General features: G+C 39.2%; 1 protein-coding gene across 3 annotated transcripts in view; it reads right to left on the bottom strand.

The window, feature by feature from the left end:
- The window catches only part of SCUBE1 (signal peptide, CUB domain and EGF like domain containing 1), a 175,700-nt gene that overhangs the window by 132,315 nt on the left and 24,781 nt on the right, over positions 1–18,604 (bottom strand). For all 3 annotated transcript variants that reach the window (XM_027660696.1, XM_027660698.1, XM_027660697.1), the window contains exon 3: positions 15,742–15,870. In XM_027660696.1, coding sequence (XP_027516497.1) covers positions 15,742–15,870 — 129 coding nt within the window. The remainder of the gene's footprint in view (positions 1–15,741; positions 15,871–18,604) is intronic.

The following is an 18,604-nucleotide window of genomic DNA, read 5'->3' as shown; positions in this document are numbered from 1 at the left end:
TGGTGTGTGTTTTGCTTTCATTTTGTTTTTTGGAGGGGGCAAAAAACCCACAACAAAGGATCCACGACACCCAAAACCTCAAAAGAGCTGGCACAGCTGCAGTAGAAATTAATTCCTCCAGGACTGGCCACAACACACTAAGGTAAGACCAAGCTGGTTTGCTGGTACTTTTGCAGGCAGGGCCAGGAAGCTCTGAAATGCTGCAAAAAGTCTGCCAGCAGCTAATGCAGGAAGGCCAGTGAGTTCCAGCCCCTTGCCTGTTATTTGTGCTGGGGTGCTGCCTGCACTTCATGTGACACAAATCAGAGCTCTTTCTCACAGAGAAAAAAAAGCTCCAGGGTAATTACAGTACCCAGGGAAACCAGGCAGGCTCCTTCTGTCTTGAACTACAATGCAAGTGTGTAGACAGCCCTCGTTTTTTTACTGACCATGAAATGTTAAGCATTATTGACTCAAATTTGCTGTATCAAAATCCCCCCCTGCCCTCAGTTCTCACTCTTTTCCAGAACTGAACGTTTTCATAACCCCCATCAGAGAGCTTGGGAGTGCACAGGAAAAGGAGAAGTGAAGACTTTCCTTGCCTACTGCTGCACAAGAAGGAAAGATAAATAAGTGATCCTAGTTAGAGCCTTCCTCTGCCTTCCCAGCCCTGCTGCCCTCTTAGTGCCACTCAAACCTGCTCCCTTCAAAACAGCACACTGGGATCTGGATTCTCCTCTCTGGAAGATCAGCTGAACACTTACTGGAGGAAAAAGTCTCAGCTGGTACATGTACAAACCCCCAAATTATGCTACAAAGTACGAGGCCTTCCCAGAGCTCTGTTTATAATATCACAAATAACTTGAACAATTGCCTTCCAGCTCTGATGAATAATCTGAAACAAATGCAATGATTTATAAACATTTTTTTTCTGCTCTTGATAGCAAATGCTGGTGGATTTACCACTTCCATAAAGAGACAGCTCAATTTACCACCAAGCCCCAAATCCATATGCTGGAATAAAATTATTACAATTGAAACTCTTTTAAAAAGCTTCACTATGAGGAATTTCTGCCAATTGTTTTCAATCACTTGCCTCAAAATTATTTTAATATGCATTTTTGAAGAGAAGGACTTGAAGAAAGGGCACAGCTGGATTTAGGACTACTATATCCCTATCTCCATACTACATGCCTTCCAATGGATCTTGGCTTAGCAGTGCAGGATTAATATTTTCTCTTCTCAGGCCTCAGTTCTTCTAGGTCAGGCTTTTTGGAGCACTTTTGGTTACTACAGTTCTTAAAAGGTGGTTAGTATCCACCATACCAAGCAATCTGCTGGACATCAATGCCTGGAAAATATTTATTGAACTATTTACTTGCTAAACTGTCTTTCCAACAAAGTCACTTTATGATCAGTTTATTAGTAACTCAATTTAGTGAATAGGGTGAAATGGTGTTCTGAAGTTAGAAGAGAGAACTCCATCAACTCCAAGAAGCTCAAGCTTTGGTAGATCTGTAGGAACAATTCCTTCATGTTTCTGATTTTTTTCAAAGTTCACAAAAGAAACAGCTGCCAAAGGGGCTTTTCCTTTCTTTTATTGTGCAATTTCATTCAATTCAGATCAAGTTACCCAGTTGAACCTGTAAACATCAAGAGTGCACTGAATTTTGGACCAGATTTTCTAGAGATTAAGTTCCACACAAGCACCAAAATAAATGGTCAGGTTTTCAATAAAGCTCTTCTAGGTCCAGTTTTGTGGCTCTACATGTCAAACATGGCTGTTGAGTGTTTTGAAAACACTGAGGGTGGATTCTCAGGAGCTTTGACTGTTGCCACCCTGGTTGACACTTTACACCTGCTGGACACCTGCACCCCAGGGCCTAACTCTGGACACATGAAAAAAGTCATTTATGGCATAAAATCCCTTCGCTCAAACAAGTGAATCTACTTCAAGCCCCAACTAAACTCATTTTAAAAACCCATTTAAAAAACTTTAAACTGATTGAGCACAAATACAAAGCTCACTCGCTCTATTACTCTACTCATAATAAAAAGGATTCTTTTTTTTTTCCCAGAACAAACAGTGTGTCTTCTTTCATAACCTTCTGCACAAAATCAGCTACCACTGACCGTTCAGGACCAGACTGTCTCTCTGAGGATGGCAGTCTAAAGGCAGCAGGGGCAGGTTTAAACTGGTGTATGGAAAGTCAGATCCATTCCCTAGGCTACTTATCTGACAAAAGGTTCAGCTTGGCTTCACCCCCAAGTGAGATTCCTACAGTACATCATCCACTGCTTACAGGAGAGTTGAGTCCCAAAATCCTCCTGATGATCCCACGGTGGGAGATTTCAACAAACCTTCAGAATCCAGACTCACAAAAGGATGGAGAAAGATTCTCACCTGAGCAGAGCTCAGGTGGTTATTCCACATGGCTGCTCCAACCCTCATCCTCAAAGAGAGGATGAAAAACTAGGAGAAAGAGAATAAATGTCCTCAAGCCATTCCCTGTAACGCCCATCACAAAGGGCTGCCCTGTGATTACCTTTGCCAAAGACAATCCTCCAGAAATAACTCATTTCCCACAGCTCTGAATTAGAAATAAATAGCTCAGATGACACCCAGCACAAGCACTGGAATTGCTTATACAGAATTTAGACCACAGTGACAAATCCATGTTTCCAGGGAGGTGAGGGCCTGGATTCAAGAGTGGCCAAGCATCACCCAGGACAACCAGGAACAGGGGAAGAGCCAGCTCAGGGAGAGGCTGGGAAAGGAGAAGTATCTTTCAAAGGAGACAGATAATGGATGCATATATGCATAAATACATAGCTAGATCCATAGATCAGAAGCATTATGCAAATTAATGCAGATCTGAATTTGCATAAGACCTCTAGCTTTTTGGCCCACTGCCCTCACCTAATCAAACCTGTGCTCTGCACCCGGGTGAGATCCTCTAGATCAGTATCAAAGGGTAGGAAATATCACAGCTGATAAAGAAGAATGTTTCATTTAATAAATAAACAAATGTTTTCAGTTTCTCATTTCGTTTATCTGATGAACTTTCCAAACCAGCTTCACTGGTGTTTCACCCTGGTGTGGAGCAGAGCTCCCTGCAGCATTTGGCCTGAAGAAGCTCTTGTGACAGTGTCCTGCCTGGACACCACGGAGGGGTAAAGGTCTGCTCAGGGGACCTGAAACCAAAACCACCAGCAGGAAGACACGGAAAAGGAAACCCTACACAGAGCCAATGCCAAGAACAGTCTGTCTGTTCACTTCCTCCCAGGTTCTTTTCTTCCTTCCTGCTGACACCTTCCTTCCATGTCAGCATCCTCATCAACACTTAAGCCCCTGAGAAATCTGAGTCTCACCTTCAAAATCTCCAAAGCATTTGGGAATCAGAGCACAATGTATTTACTGCAGCATCAAGACTTCTAAAAACAGGACTTTGACTCATGATCCAGGGAGCTGATCCTGCTATTTCTTTCCCTCTAAGCTACTCTTTGACACTTTTGGAAGAGCTCTCTAAGATGCCTATTTTACCAGTGCAGAACATCATGACTGAGAGATGAACCACTGATAGGAACACTACAGACTTTTCCTCAAATGTTACCAACAAAACACCACTCGGGATATTTTGCATTTGTAGGGCAAATGATTAGCAACTACAAACTCAGACAATATAAGTGCCTGATTCTGGGATTTTAAATTCATTATATTCTGAATATTTCCAGTCAGAAAGCTGGCTGAAAACTTCATTTAAAAAAAAAATCACATTCCTGGATTTACTACAATCATAGTTACACCAAAATAACATGTAGTCCAGCATCTTTGACACTGTCCTGTAGTTGATACTCAAGAGAAGACTGGAGATGGGACAGAAGCATTGCAGACATGCTCTCCCAGGTTTCAGCAATCACATACCTGTGAACTTTCCTAAATCACTTGCCAGACCATTGCCCTGCTGGACCTTTCCTGGGTGAACTTCTCTAGTCTCTAATGAACCCAACATGATGGGGCAATGACTTCTGCAATTTAATTATCAAGAAGACATGCTTTTGGTTATTTCAAACATGCTGCTTCGCAGTCTGAGTGAAGGCCCCCAAACTCCATTATTGTGAGAAACAGTAAATATTCCTTCACTACTTGCCTTTTCTGCATCTTTCTTGATCTTACAAATCCCCCTCAGCCTCGTACTGTCTCTCTCATCTACTCTGAGCCCTGAAGCTCAGTAATACCCAAACAAGATAATCACAGAAACAATTCAAATGACCTCAGTACTTCACGCTTAAAACAAAAAGTGCTCTTTTCTAGGAGTTAACCTTCAATGACAGCAACATTTGGAACACATTCTTTTCACTCTTCTACTCCTCCAAGTACCATGATGCCCCATTGGAGTGGGTGTCTTGGAAGATGTGATCTCATGATAGCCACGGAAGCCCAAGGAGTAAATCTGGCATGTAGGAGTAGAGCAAATGGTATCAGATTTAGAGGCTGCAGGCAGGTGCTCCTGCTGGAATGCTCATGCAAGTGCTGACATGCTGGGAAGGCAGGGAAGGAGACACTGGATCAGCTGAGGGGGCCATGGAAACGAGAATCATTGCTAATTGAACTGCTAAACCATCTCTTGTAGCCAAACTTCATATGAGCACACAGAGAGGACCACCAGAAGAGAGAGACATCACTACTTGTGTGCACAGCATTTCTATCTCCAGCAGATCTGAAAGCAACCTTCACCCAAAATTTAAAAGCTGGGCCCCAATTTTCTGTAATTTGCACTATTTGAGGTTAGAATTCTACATTCTGGTCCCTCCTGTGAGAAACTGAAAGATCCGGTGAAGAAATGGAAGAAGAACAGCCTTGAATCCAATGCTTCACTCATTACCACAGCTGCAGAAATGTTCATTAGAGCCCCTGCTGAGAAAAGCTCCACTTGCAAAGAACACATCCTACAATAATGAATGTTTACTGAACCAGACACTTAAAAAACCCCCCAAAACAACAAAACCCCCCCAAAAGGGTGAAAAATTACCTGTCCCCGAAAAACGAAGCATATTTTACAGAAGGGAAACATGAAGAATGCTCTTGGGTGATGAATACTAAAATAATTCTAAGATGATCAATGAACTGACCCCTAAAACCACTGTTTTCTTATCTACAAGGATCCAACACCTACAATGATGGCCATGATCTGCCCTGGAGAATAATTCTGTCTTTTAATGGGCTACAACCCCCCCACCACCTCATCGTCCACTGACTGGGCTTCTTGTTTGCCTGAAAAGGATGCTTCAAATCACTGCTGCAGCTATTTTGTGACACACAGAGGAATTCCTTACATTTCACACTACACAAACACAGTGTAAATGTGGTTGGCAAAGGACTTTTTTTTTGCTGTGTAGGGCATAGGAAATATGCATTTAATGCAATAGCTTAACTCTGCTGCATGTGCTACACCGAGTTCAAGTCTCTTGACAACATTTGTTTATTCCTTCCTTAAACAACTGGGCACCACTCTCTGCCCTTCCAAGCCACCAAACCCTTTTTTTCACAGCTTTTAGCACTTCCAAAATAAACGCCCAAGAAGTCCCTCAATGCGACATCTTCTATCCTCTCATTCCAAGTGGCAAATGCTGGATCAACAATACTCCATGAACTACTGGAGTGGAGTTAATTACAGATACAAACAAGCAGCAGTCTTGATCAACTGAAGGAAAAATTTGAGACAAGTTAAGTGAATTACTTAACAGTTTATTATCATCCTGTCTCTTGCTTTGTATTGTCCTTGGACATCATTAACTGCTGCAGGCTCAACTGGAGCAATACTCTCTATCCTTCTTCCAGGTTAATTATTGCTAATATCTGCTTCCTTTTACATCTACTTATAGACCCTGCCAGGATTAGGAAAATCCGATTTGGGTTAACTCAAAACTGCCTTTTTAAAAATTTTATTTATTGTTATTGTAGCTTTTTTCCCTTGCAAAAATGAAAAAAATTATTTTGCCGTGGGTCAAGCAAAATATAAAATTTGACACAAAAAGTGAAACAGTATTTTCATCTCAGGTTGGGAATATTTTCCAGGTCTGTACAACATGAAGCACTTTATTCTGAGCTCTGGTAATAAAAGCCAAGAAAACGGTTGGATTAATGATTTTCTTTCCTATCTACCAGTAACACAGGTAGGGGACTCTCAGATTCTCACTCTCCATATGGCTAATACTTGAAGCCCATGAAAAGTGGAAGAAATGGGAGTGTCTGAAGCACAACCTTCAACACACTGAAATAAGAATTACAGCAGGAGTTGAAAAATATTGGCTTATTCAGGTACATTGACTTAGACACACATGTACTCATTAAACTTCTGGGGTACAGAAAAGTGCTGCAAAAATGTTTTGGAAGTGATAAAATTATTCCTGTAGGTCATATCAAAACAATTTTCCTGAAAGTACCTCCACTGGTGGAAAGGATTTTATAAACACAGCCTCAGTTTCTGAATAGTTTCAGTGAATGAAGGGTTCATTTGGCACAAAATGTTTGGGCAAATGGTCGTATTATGAAACAAGTTCAGCATTTCCACTCTCCTAAACACGAGCAACACAAACACCAGTATTTAGAACAAATATTTCCTCTGATTTCTCTTGACAGAAATGCCTGAAAACAAACTTAAGTGCCGGGAATTATCAACAAAAAACAACAGCAGTCAAAAAACCTGACTTCAGGAACATCATAATTATGTAAAGCAGGAATGAATTTAATAAGTTTGGGGTTGGCTTGGTAGTGCAAAGCCAACACAAACAAAGAACCCAAAATAAATCAAAACAAACAACCACCTTAACTCCACCTTCCCTATAAAATTCACCAGAGCTGTATATTCTTTTCCCCAGCACTTGGGAACACATAAATGGACATGCAGCCTGTGTGAAGGGACAAACTGGCCACTTGTTGGAATCTTTCTAATTGAAGCTCAACTTCCTAGAGTTCTTCTTTGAGTTCTGACTTCGAACTGAAATAATCAAAGCAAAAGTCAGTTCATATCAGGGATATTCATGTCATTCCAGAGCACAAGAATGAGTTTTCATTGTCTTTCGAACCACCCAAGCCAGTGGTTCACTCAGAATTTATAGCTCACAGTTCATCCAGTTATTTTTAAAGTGAGTAAAATCAAGCCTCTCAGACTTGCTCAAGATGCTCACAGAGGGAGTTTCAAAGATTTTTGTAAGCACTAAATAGCACTTGGTGACATACAGACAATCTCAGGCCTACTAAAGCACAGGTAGCAAATATTGTGACTGATATCTGGTGTGAGCACAGAAGTGTTGATGCACTGGGATCAGAGTGCTCAGCATCTTAAATAACAAGCCCTAAATGACTGGTCACTCCCCCAAAATCTAATCCTACTAAATCACTGTCAGGTCCAGAAACCATTCACTGCTGTCATACTAGTTATTTTTATGGAGTTTCTGACTAATTTCAGAAGCAGTTTCTTGCTTATGTCTTCCAAGTAAACAACAGAAATAATTAAATAAATGAAGTTTCTCAACTTTTTCAAACAATTCTGCTCTGTCCTACAGCACAGTCCTGTATGTCTACTCCAGTCTTATTTATTTAACAAAGTATATTTTAAATACAGAAACAGAAAACAGATGGGATTGGCAGGGACCTCTGGAGATCATCCAGTCCAACCCCCTGCTCAAGCAGGGTCACCTGGAGCAGGTTGGACAGGATTGTGACCAGAAAATAATTCTTGCAGATATGCCCAGAGACTTTTTAATGAGTACTTATTATTGCCATTATTATTTTGATGCCAGCTACAGTCATCAAAAAAGTCATATTAAAACATACTACCATCAACTAGTCTATGTCCCTTCCTGCCCCTCTTTTATGCAAAACTACATCTTATGCTCTGATACAACTCCAGTAAGGAATGTGCACACAGGGAGTATTTTGAGATGCCAGAGAAGGAACTGGACTGACGTCTGAAGGTAGTGGAAAAATAATCCTCTACCTTGGTCTTGTAGTTTGACACATACTTTCAAGTTTGCACATTGTGCACTGAAGTCAAAGGGATAATGTCAATATGCAGAAATCCATGGAAAGTATGAGACAGCAAAGGCAGGGCTCTGGGGAAAGCTGAGAACCCTAAAACCTACTCAACAAGGAAATTTACTCTCAACTTTTCATCCAGTACTCATTCATGTTGGAAAAGAGTTAGGTTTCATCTTCTAATACACTGAGCAACTATGTAGTAGAGAGTCTTTTTGATGGCTGTTTCTTGACTGTATATATCCTAATATTTATCATAAATCAGCCCTGCCAAGGGCTGCATTCTGAGCACAGCACAACGACAGTGACTCTGAAATCAGAGACTTTGCTGCTCTCCACTTTGATGTCTTTTTGTAATCCATGTGAGTTCAGTGTTTTCACTGATCTTTGCAATTTCTAGCATTGGAAAAGACACAATTCCTTAGGGAAGGCTTGAATGGCACACACATCTGACACCTACTATAGGCTGAAATTGTGCACTCTCAGGTGAACACACATCCTCCTTTTTTTTAAAATAAGTGCTAAACACAATGTGGCTCCCAAAGTTTTGGTTATTTTCAATGTATTTTACAGTTTTTCCTCTCAATATAGGGCAGACTGGTTAGAAATTTGCTATTATGAGAAAGTAAGGATGAATTAACAAAAGATACAAAACTGACACAAACAAGATGAAGCAGTAAGGATACAATATAAAACTCTGAGCTTTCTGAACCAAGAGACTGCAGGCTTATCACACCAACTGACTGAGCATCCATATGGGATTTAACTGATTTAACTCACACATATAAACTTAACACTCTAAGCTGACCATTCTTTACTTTCCTGAGTGTTCCACATAGAGAAATCTTTACTGTGATTGATTACCTCCTCTGGGGAGTAAGTATTAAACAAAAAAAAAAAAAGAAGGCTCAGACAACAAGAAGACTTGCAGAAACAAGAGGCTGAGATTGATGCTGCTGTCACACAGCTCCCAGTTTCTTAATTTATTATGACAGTCTGAGAATCTACCTTCATAGTTGACAGAGACCAAGATTTATTCCACGCTTCTGATTATTTCCCCATACCTAACAAAAAACCTTGGGCCTGTGCTGATTTATACTCTCACTTGTTTCGGTACTTCTCAGATCACACTGGTTTAAGAAAGCAAACATATGGCAAATTAACATGTAAAGAAAGTTATATCTCATTTAAACTCCAGAGATTAATGTGGGGTGACCAAACACTGGAGTACTTTTAAAGGGGGAAATGTTCAGACGCAGGAATAGAAGCAGCAGGTCAAGAAAAGCACCGTGTTCAGATTCCAGCTTCAGAGAGGGCTGGATATCAGACACCTTCCCACTAACCACAGAGAGAATTCCGTATTTTTATTGGATTTTGGAAGATCATCAGAACTAACATCATATAAACCCATCCTGAAAGAGAGATTTAATTGAGTTCTGGGATCACCTGCTACCATTTGCACCATGAAGACTTTCACAAGATCCAGGCAGTCGAGTAAGAGAAGCAGACATATATACAGAAGTTGCATGTAAACATCTAATAAAGAATTGTCTATGGAACATCTACCTCCCAGCTATTCATATTTCCTCAGCACCCAGCCATCAGTCAGAAGAACAGTAGTACATGTTCTAAAACACCCCAAAGACTGGATACTTTAAATTGCTGTGACGAATCACAGCTGCTATTATTAATCTAATGTACAGACCAAACAAGACTGATAAAAGATCTGAAACCAGAAATATAGTAAAAATCACTTGGCTGAAGAAATATGTCAGAAATAACTAACTTTCTCTTGCATCTGAAAAATAAAGAACTTTAAAAAACGCATTTTAAGTTTTTCATGCTGAAAGAAGGCATTTGTCACTAAAATGCAGTTTGTTGTGCCATTTGCAGCGTGGATTTTCGGGAATGCACTCACTGCAGCTTGACTGGGGAAGGTTCAGCAGCTAAATACCTCTGGGCTCCTATTTGCAGGGCTCCCCTCATCCCAAAGTTCCTACTCTGCTCCAAGTACCTCATCACTGCAGGAATACAGAACTCATGAAGGTTTAAAACATACACATACATCTATTGTTAAACCTCGCATTTCAACAGTTTTCATCTAGTCTGTAAACAGATATTTACATTCTATACATATAAATACATAGATATTTATATTATATACATTCCCTTTCCCATCTGGGAATCTGGCCTGGGCCCCTCACAGTTAGAGCAGCTCCCAACTCGAACACTGAGCCCTGATCTGAGAGTCTGACCTGCCTCTCTTAAGGCATAAAACAACCACCAAGTCCTGAAATTCTGCTCATTTCTAGTGATTCCAGCAAGAAAGAGCTTCAAGATTTACATGATTAACCTTCTCTACAAAAATATCATCATTTTACACGAGGGCTAATAAAAATGAGAAGTTCTGAAAAGAGGGGTGTATTCAACCTTCCTCCATCTGCCAAGGAGATTGAGATTACCAACCATGAAAATCTGGCAGGGAATTTATGACTGATAATATTATTAGAGGCCCTGCTAATGTGCTGGAGAAAGACAACACTTAAATGTCAGCTCATCTTTCTGGAACTGGGAAAGAAGGGTAAGGAAAACTGGAGAAGAAGGCCAAAGAAACGGACCCTTTTTCAGCTTCTCTTTAAAAGATTTTTTTTTTTAATTAAACTAAAAATAACTTTCCAAAAGCTGTTTAGTTTTATATTAAAAATGTTCACATTTTTTAAAAAAAAATCAATTTGATCTGTTGGGAAACATAAAGAAAAATAAACATCAGTAACAGAAGCATTTGTTTGGAGTTTAGGCAAGCAACACATTGTGCACAGCTGTCTGGAGAAGAAGAAAAATCCAGCTAAATTAAAAGGAAGACACTGGTCTCTTTAATCACAGCAGTGATTATGCAATGCTGAGTTATGTACCACTACTTGACATTACACATCTGGGAGCTCTAGAAAGGATTTCTCATCCATTTGCAGCTCTCCTCCCACTTCATGTAGGACTGTCCCACATCCCACATCCCAGTGTGAACATTGAAACAACAGGGTAGGAACGGGCAGATTCTGATTTCCAACTGGTTTGGCTTTATTTTGAAAGAAAAACATGGAGCACTGGAACATTCACTGAAAGATGATGAGCGGTATGAGGGGATATACATATATTTAAAGGATGATCTAAAGGCTGAACTCAGTCTTAGAGGTCTTTTCCAACCTAAATGATTCTGTGATTATCTGTGTGTGTATTCTAATGTTAGTTTTGCCACCTGAGTCGGACTGCAGATTTGTACCACCCAGGCAGGAGTTAAACCAACATGCCAGGGTTAAAACCTCTTCTCTCTTAAAATAAGCCAACAGATATTAAGGGAGCACTGCAACACAGGCACTTGGGTTTGGATCTTAAGCTCAGACCTCAGAAGAAATGAAATTGTGGGATTTCAAACATGAAGTTTTACATGGATCTGGGATTCCAAGGTCCATTTTATAACAGGTACCTCGAAGCCTGTGACTCATCTGCCCCTGGTTTGTGTCAGAAGTTTCTCCTTTAGCTGCAGGCTCCCAAATGCTGCAGCTGCTGCTTTGCTTCCCCCACCACAGCTGGCCAAGCAACACCACTCCTGGAGCAGGTTCTGTTGCTCCAGGGCAAGTGTCACCTCTCCTTCCCCACAGGGGTTTCCACGTGACTTAGTTGCTCTGTCAAGAAATGCAAAGTAGCATCTGAGAACAGACATATAAAAACCTGATGTCCATTACTGAGGCTGGAAAATGAGGCCTTCTGCCCCAAGCACACCTCCAAGGTTGTGGACATACCCAGGACTTTGACATTCCCTTCACAGCTGACACTGTGCTTGTGTCTACCACACTGGACATCCATGAAACCTGTAATGCACACTGGTAACTGCATTTCTGGCTGGATTTATAACCAGAAGTTCACTCAGCTTCCCAGGATTCTTCTCAATCAGACACAGGATTAGCTGCTGAAGAACCATGAACTAGGCTGAACCATCAAAACCTAATTCTACAGTTTATCTGGAGGAGGTCTGACACACAAAAGAATCAACTGAGACGACATATTATAGATGTCAAAATTAAGTAATTGCTATTTTTCTGTAAGAGAAACTACAGTTGCACAGAATATTTGAAATAAGAGTGTGTAAGCAGGGATGCAGAAAGGTAAGGATTCTATTTTTGGTGCAGACATTGAGATGCCTCAATCAACCTGTGTGAAGACTGAGAAGTAACTTCATGTGTTTGCCCTAGTTACTCACCTATAAATCAATTAAAATTATACTTTTCCTTACAGGACTTTCTGAGGATAAATCTATTAGTATTTGCAAGGTATTCATGTATGTTCCTACATTACAGCAATTAATACCACAGAAAAACCTATAAATAAAATAGTCTCTGAATATATTATAATAGATTTTTTTCCTCTATGCTGTTTTGTATCTTTTTAGGTACTTTCTAAGAACAGTTTGCAACCACCTTGAGCATACTTACTAATGAGAGAAACATAAAAAGCAGAGGACTTCATGGAACCTGTCCTTATCCTTAGAAAAAAAAGAACAGTTGAGTGCAGCCTGGAAGCAAGAAGTGTTCATGCAAAAAAAAGCAAAGTTTATTCCCCATTAAAAAAGCAACTACCACAAATCAGAGGAAAGGAGAAAATAATATAAAACAACTTATATTTCAGGAAGAATTCCCTCACACAACAGTCTGCCTCCGGGAGAAAAGGAGATGAGAAGAATTTGGAGGAGCTGCTACGTGGTTTTCTCAAATAAGAACCAACAACCATCAGCTTTTGTTTCTACGTATTTTTCTTGCACACTCTTCATTCCCCATTTTTTTCCCATTCTGATCAGAGACAGGTGAATTTCAGAAGGCTTGGAACAGCTGGAATATCAGCTGAGCCCTTTGGCAAGGAAGTTCAGGGAAGCAAAACTCTCCGCTCTCTGATCTGAACAGTCCTGGCACTCTCTTCCACTTTCTATTTGCAAATGCTGAATAAATTTGAGAGACTCAGGAATATCAGCAAGAACTGCTTTCAGCAAGGTTTCTAGCAAGCTAAACCCCAAGGTGTAGGAACCCATGATAAAATTCAGAACTCCCTTCCTTGGTGATGCTTCAGACCAACACCCAATACATAACATCTCCCAGGAAGTTTATTTTTTTATACAGTGGGGGAAACATTAATGTGAGATAATGAGAGATTTTCAGGAGAAAAGAAAAATAATTCAATGCTCTTTCTGAATTTCTCAGATGGAATAACCAACGATTGCACTGCCTCACTCACTTCTGCAGAGCTACAAAACCAAACCAGTAAAAATCGAATTCTTGATGACCATTTAATCTTCTTTTTCGTCTTCCCTTCCCTGGAAGAAAACTAGTCCTTTTCTTTCATCTTCTCCATTGATATTCCAGTACAGATTTTACCAGATATCTGAGAACAGACTCCAAATTACTACATTTGGATGGGCAAAGTGTTTGGCAATAATACGAAGAAGGATCAGTTATGCCATAATTTTTCCTGAAGGTAAAGAGAGAGAATGAAAAGTGACAGCATGACCCAACATATGAAAGACACAAAGGAAGAAAAAACAATTTATCTCATGGAGAGAAAAATTATCAAGTAAGAAAGAATATCTAGACCAGTGAACTAATTGCTTATAAAAAAACCAACCAGACTGGTATTTCATATAAGAAAAGTGAAAACATATTTCTTGACTGGTTTCAAACCTATTGCATGAGACCAAATCTCAATCTGGCATCCACTGAGCAAAACTTGGGGCAATTTTTGAGAAAGAACTACTTCTATTTCAAGTGATTGCAGTGCTAAAATAAATGATTTTTAGCTAGACAAGGATCTCATCCTATTTGAATACTCTGTGGTGACATTTTGTGCTATATTTGAGAAGTTCCTCAATAAAAACACCAAATAAGCCAGGTTCCTGTGAGGACAGTTTGGGGAATTTTCCAGCACAAATTCTAGCCATGAATTCTTAACCAAATTATCTCTTCCCAACAAATAAATGAAGGAAGGAAGGAAGGATGGAAGGAGAAAGAACATTGCTACTAATCCTCTGCAGCATTCTTTGTCTCCTTAAAATCCATAAAAAATAAGTGGTTTGTCAAAAAGCAGGAACAGGTGGAAAAAAGTGGGCTCCTCAAAACTTTAATTCCTTTCAATGCCTAATTTCATCATGGTGAAAGAGAACATTTCTGGAAGAAGCAAACCAATTTCCAAAATTTTATAGAAATTCTAATTTCAATTTCTATGTTTTGGTTTTGATTTGAGATCTCATTGTAACCTCTTAAATCCAGCCAACTGCATTTACACATTTCTGGTTTCAAAAAAAACCACCCCAAAACCCAAGTAGCTGAGTACAACTTAATGAAAATATAATTAGAAATTTGACTATCTTTGTAGATTTAACCTCTGTGTTTCATGACCAGAGAGCAACACCACAGACAACAGGTCCAAAAAAACCCCACAGATCTCCTGAATGGCTCATCCTTTACCAGGTCACTCCTTTTGTTGATCATTGTTCAAAAGGTTTCTTCCCTACTACAACGCAAGTAATTTGGAATTAGAATAAACAAGAGGGGGTTTTTATTTTTAAAATTAATGTGTGGCTGCTCTTTGTATAAGAAATACCTCTGGCACAATTAATCATCTGACCACCTCAGACTGAGACAACTAAATCTATTTAGTTCAATCTATAACACATAAAATTTGGAAGTTTGAGTCAAAAGCCTGTAAGTGGTCAGGATATATAGTTCTTATGAACAAATACTACTCAGTTTAAAAAGGAACACAGTAGGAAATACATCTACTGAAAGGGTAACCAAATCTTTATTCTGACATTCAAGTTGCTCCACAACTTCAGTTCGTGGAGGCTGGGGATACTGGACTTCAGTTTTCTGCTTCACTGCCTCATTTCTTGACTTTTGTTGCAAATATCTCAGTTTTTGCCAAGGTAAAGCTGCTGCCTGACACCGAAAAATATCCCTTTTGCACACTGCTTTATAAACATCACCTTGAAATTAATTTAGGACTGTACCAAAACACTGGTCATTGCATTTATATTGGGAATATTGAGAAAGAAAGTCTCTAAGCACTGGAATTTAACTAAAAATGACCACCAGGTAAGCAGGTATAGGAAACTGGCCATAGCAATAAAGGTTCATTTCCAGGTAACTGGTGTGAAGAAATTTTATGACAAAACATATACTTATTCAGCTTACAGGATAAACTCAACCTGTTTAAATCAGAGCAATGGACATGAATAAAAAATACAGATCCTAAAAGCTTCATATATTCCTTAATTTATGTTTATACACCATATCCTAGGAAGAGAAAAAAGGGGAGGGGAAGCTCTAAAGATATGACTGGAATTACAAAACTGCAAGAAACAGCCCAAATATATTTCAGTATATTTAATATATTTACCAGATTACTTTTCTTATAAAAAGAAGGCCAAACATCCAGCACGGGCTTTGATGGTCAGGGTTTTCTTCAGCAATGGGATATTAAAGACTTGTTTTGATGTGCTGGGATCAAGAGTGACAGCTTTAAGGGTTTGGTCTAAAGCAAACTGGGGTCAACAGAAACTTAAATTCAGTGTGATCTGGATCAAGTCTTTCCCTGAAAACACACCAAATGACAAAATGCAGCAAACAGGTGAGGCCAGAGCCGTAAAATGGGATTTTTTTCTGCCAGAATTCAGTACTCACCAAGGCAGTTGTGGCCATCATGGGCCAACATGAACCCGTCATAGCACGTGCACCTGTAGTTGCCTGGGATGTTGATGCACTCGTGGACACAACCCCCGTTGTAGAAGTCATTCTCACATTCATCAATGTCTGAAACACAAGGGGAGGGAAAAAGTAGCTTTTTTAAAAAAAAGAATGCTAAGAATACCGGAAAATTTCTTCAGGTTTTTTTGGAATATGTGCACGTTCCTAACCTGCCTGTAGACTCACTGCCTATTGCATCCAACACATGGTCAGGGAATCTGAATATATACAACTGAAACATATATACTGACTATATATATATCTATTTTGAATATACGCAACTGAAAAGCAGCAAGCCAATGCATGGAACACTCCTTCCCAAAATAACTGGAGTGTCATCGCAGTAATCAACGATACGCTGTCAAAAATTAAAAACAAACACCTGATTTTGGTACACTTGTTGTAGTTAAAAGGTAGGGGGGGTATTTTTTGACTTTAAAGTAAGCAGACAGTGAGTTCAAACACCGGTTTTGTTGTAACAAACAACCATCTGAAACATGCCGTTAATATGGCATGAGAAAAAGGTGTGCCTTTTACAACAAAAGATTGTCTTCCCAAAATAAAAAATAAGCCCAATTATAAATTTCTGTATTAACCCACATACAGGAAGAACCACAAAAAATCCAGTGTTTTAGAAGATACAACAGAAATTTCTATTTTTTGTAATCTGGCCTGTATCTGAAAGAGTATCAAGAGTGATGAGAGATGCATTCTGCTTTAACTACAAATCCTGTTATCAAACCCCAAAACCACTTCTTCACTCATTCTAGAAAATGCAACACTTTCTTCTTTTCACAGACTGTATTCTGGCTTACACCTGGAACATCAGCATCACAGTCACTGCTGTGAATCATTCAGTGGTGCACATCAACCAACTGAAAATACATAAATAATTAAAGATGACCTCACAGTTTGATGACTATCAGACCTAAATTTGTGGTGTGCTACACCAAACACCCCAGTTACTCTCCCTAATTTAGGCAGTGAATGATAAACAGATAAAATGATCTTTTTAGAAAATCAGTGGTTAGTTTTATCAGAACATTTCAAATGTACCTTCCATTGCAGAGGTGCTTGACATACTTCTGAATTAGATTTGTGGTTTTTTTCCCAAGCCTTCTCTCTCGTGTTGGTCCCTCCCAGAAATCCACCTTAAACTCAGAGTAGCCCATGTCTCCATCCACTTCCCTCCAGCAGCTCTGAAGCCCCCCTTTTACAATCTCCAAGCAGCTTGAAATTACAAATTTGGCTTTATCTGCAAAACCAATCAGCTATTTCATAACTCAGCACCGCAGAAATACTGGAAATAAGAAGCTGGAGGAAGGATCTTCCCCAAAAAATTACCTAAAGGTAAACTCCTAGTCTTTCAACCACTGTTCTGTTTCAGAAAGTTCTCATCCTTTACTAACAATTTCCATCTATCTATTAATTGCCTTTTTTCAAACAATGTTATTTGTTTAAATAAGCAATGGGAGAGCCTTCAGAAGGGGCAATAAAAGTAAAATCAAAGAAATGTGAAACCTTTTGAATGTCTGCCCCTTATATAATTCTTATTTCTAAAAAGCTGCACTGTGATTTGGAGCACAAGGTGATCATGTAATATAAATACTTATAACATAAATACTCAAGTTACAGAAGAGGTAATGTAAGAGATAAATAAACCATAAAAATAACAAAAGGAACAGACTCTTTTCATCTCTTTCTCAAGAGTTTGAGTCACAATAAATTTTGCAAAAGGATTAGAAAATTATTTCTCCCTTTTGTACCCCAACAGCTGTACAAAACTAGAGGTGGAACCAAACATCCTAAGTCTTTTTTAGAGCCATACTGTGGGTTTTTTTGTGTTTCTTCCCCCTTCAAAACCACAATGCTGTATAAGAGACTTTCACCTGGTAGGCTGATGGAATTTCTATCTCTACTATTGCTAGCAAAGCAACAAGGGGGTAAGAATGGTGAATTTAACCCTTCTAAAAAAAATCAAAACAAAACAGCCCCAAAAAGCCAAAACCACAAAAAACTTCCCCACTTCCCTCTAAAAAAAGCAGACAAGAAAACCTCATGAAAAACATTCACAAAGCCTTCAAAGTCCAAATGTTGAACTTTTTTCAAGCCCCTGCTGCCAAGAGAAGAGCAAACAACTGACCACCACCCCACCTTCTCTTCTCACATACCTGGAGGAAGGTGTATCTTTATTTTTAAAGAATGCCTCAGTCAAAGTGTGGATCAACTATAATTTATGGACAGAATATTACACCTGATGTGCCAGGATAAGGTTTCCTTAGAAAGCTTAATACAGAGTAAAAGCAACAGGGGTACATTTAAAGACATAAAACCTGCAAGCTTGCTCTTAAATTTTGCCTGTTGTAAAACTCAAAATTTCCTTTTGGGGAGGTCATATCCTCTTATTCTTTTTTCCTCTAATTGATAGAATTGGGTCTATCAATCTGGACTCCAAACACCTCTAACTCAGAAAGTAAACTCTCCTTCCTAAATTTATAGCTTTAACTATCCTTAACATTTTTAGCAGGTGATCACTTAATAATTTTCTTTCACCGTGAAGGCATTACCATAACAAGAGAAAAAAAAAGAAATGTTGCCATCCAACTATGAAATTGTCTCAAAGGGAAACCTAAAGTTTTATCCACACTGGCAAAACACTTCCACAGTTTTCAATCCAGTAAATTCTGGCCATTCAGACAGGGAACTTGGGGTGTTTAGTGAAGAAATCACCTTAAAATTGAGAAATCACCTTAAATTGCAAATGTATTGAAATCTCTAAGAGGAATTAATTTCATATGCT

Source organism: Corapipo altera, unplaced genomic scaffold (assembly GCF_003945725.1).
Source record: "Corapipo altera isolate COAL_440 unplaced genomic scaffold, ASM394572v1 239, whole genome shotgun sequence".
Taxonomy (NCBI): Eukaryota; Metazoa; Chordata; class Aves; order Passeriformes; family Pipridae; genus Corapipo; species Corapipo altera.
The sequence above is the reverse complement of the archived record's forward strand: the minus strand, read 5'-3'. Positions and strand labels throughout refer to the sequence as shown.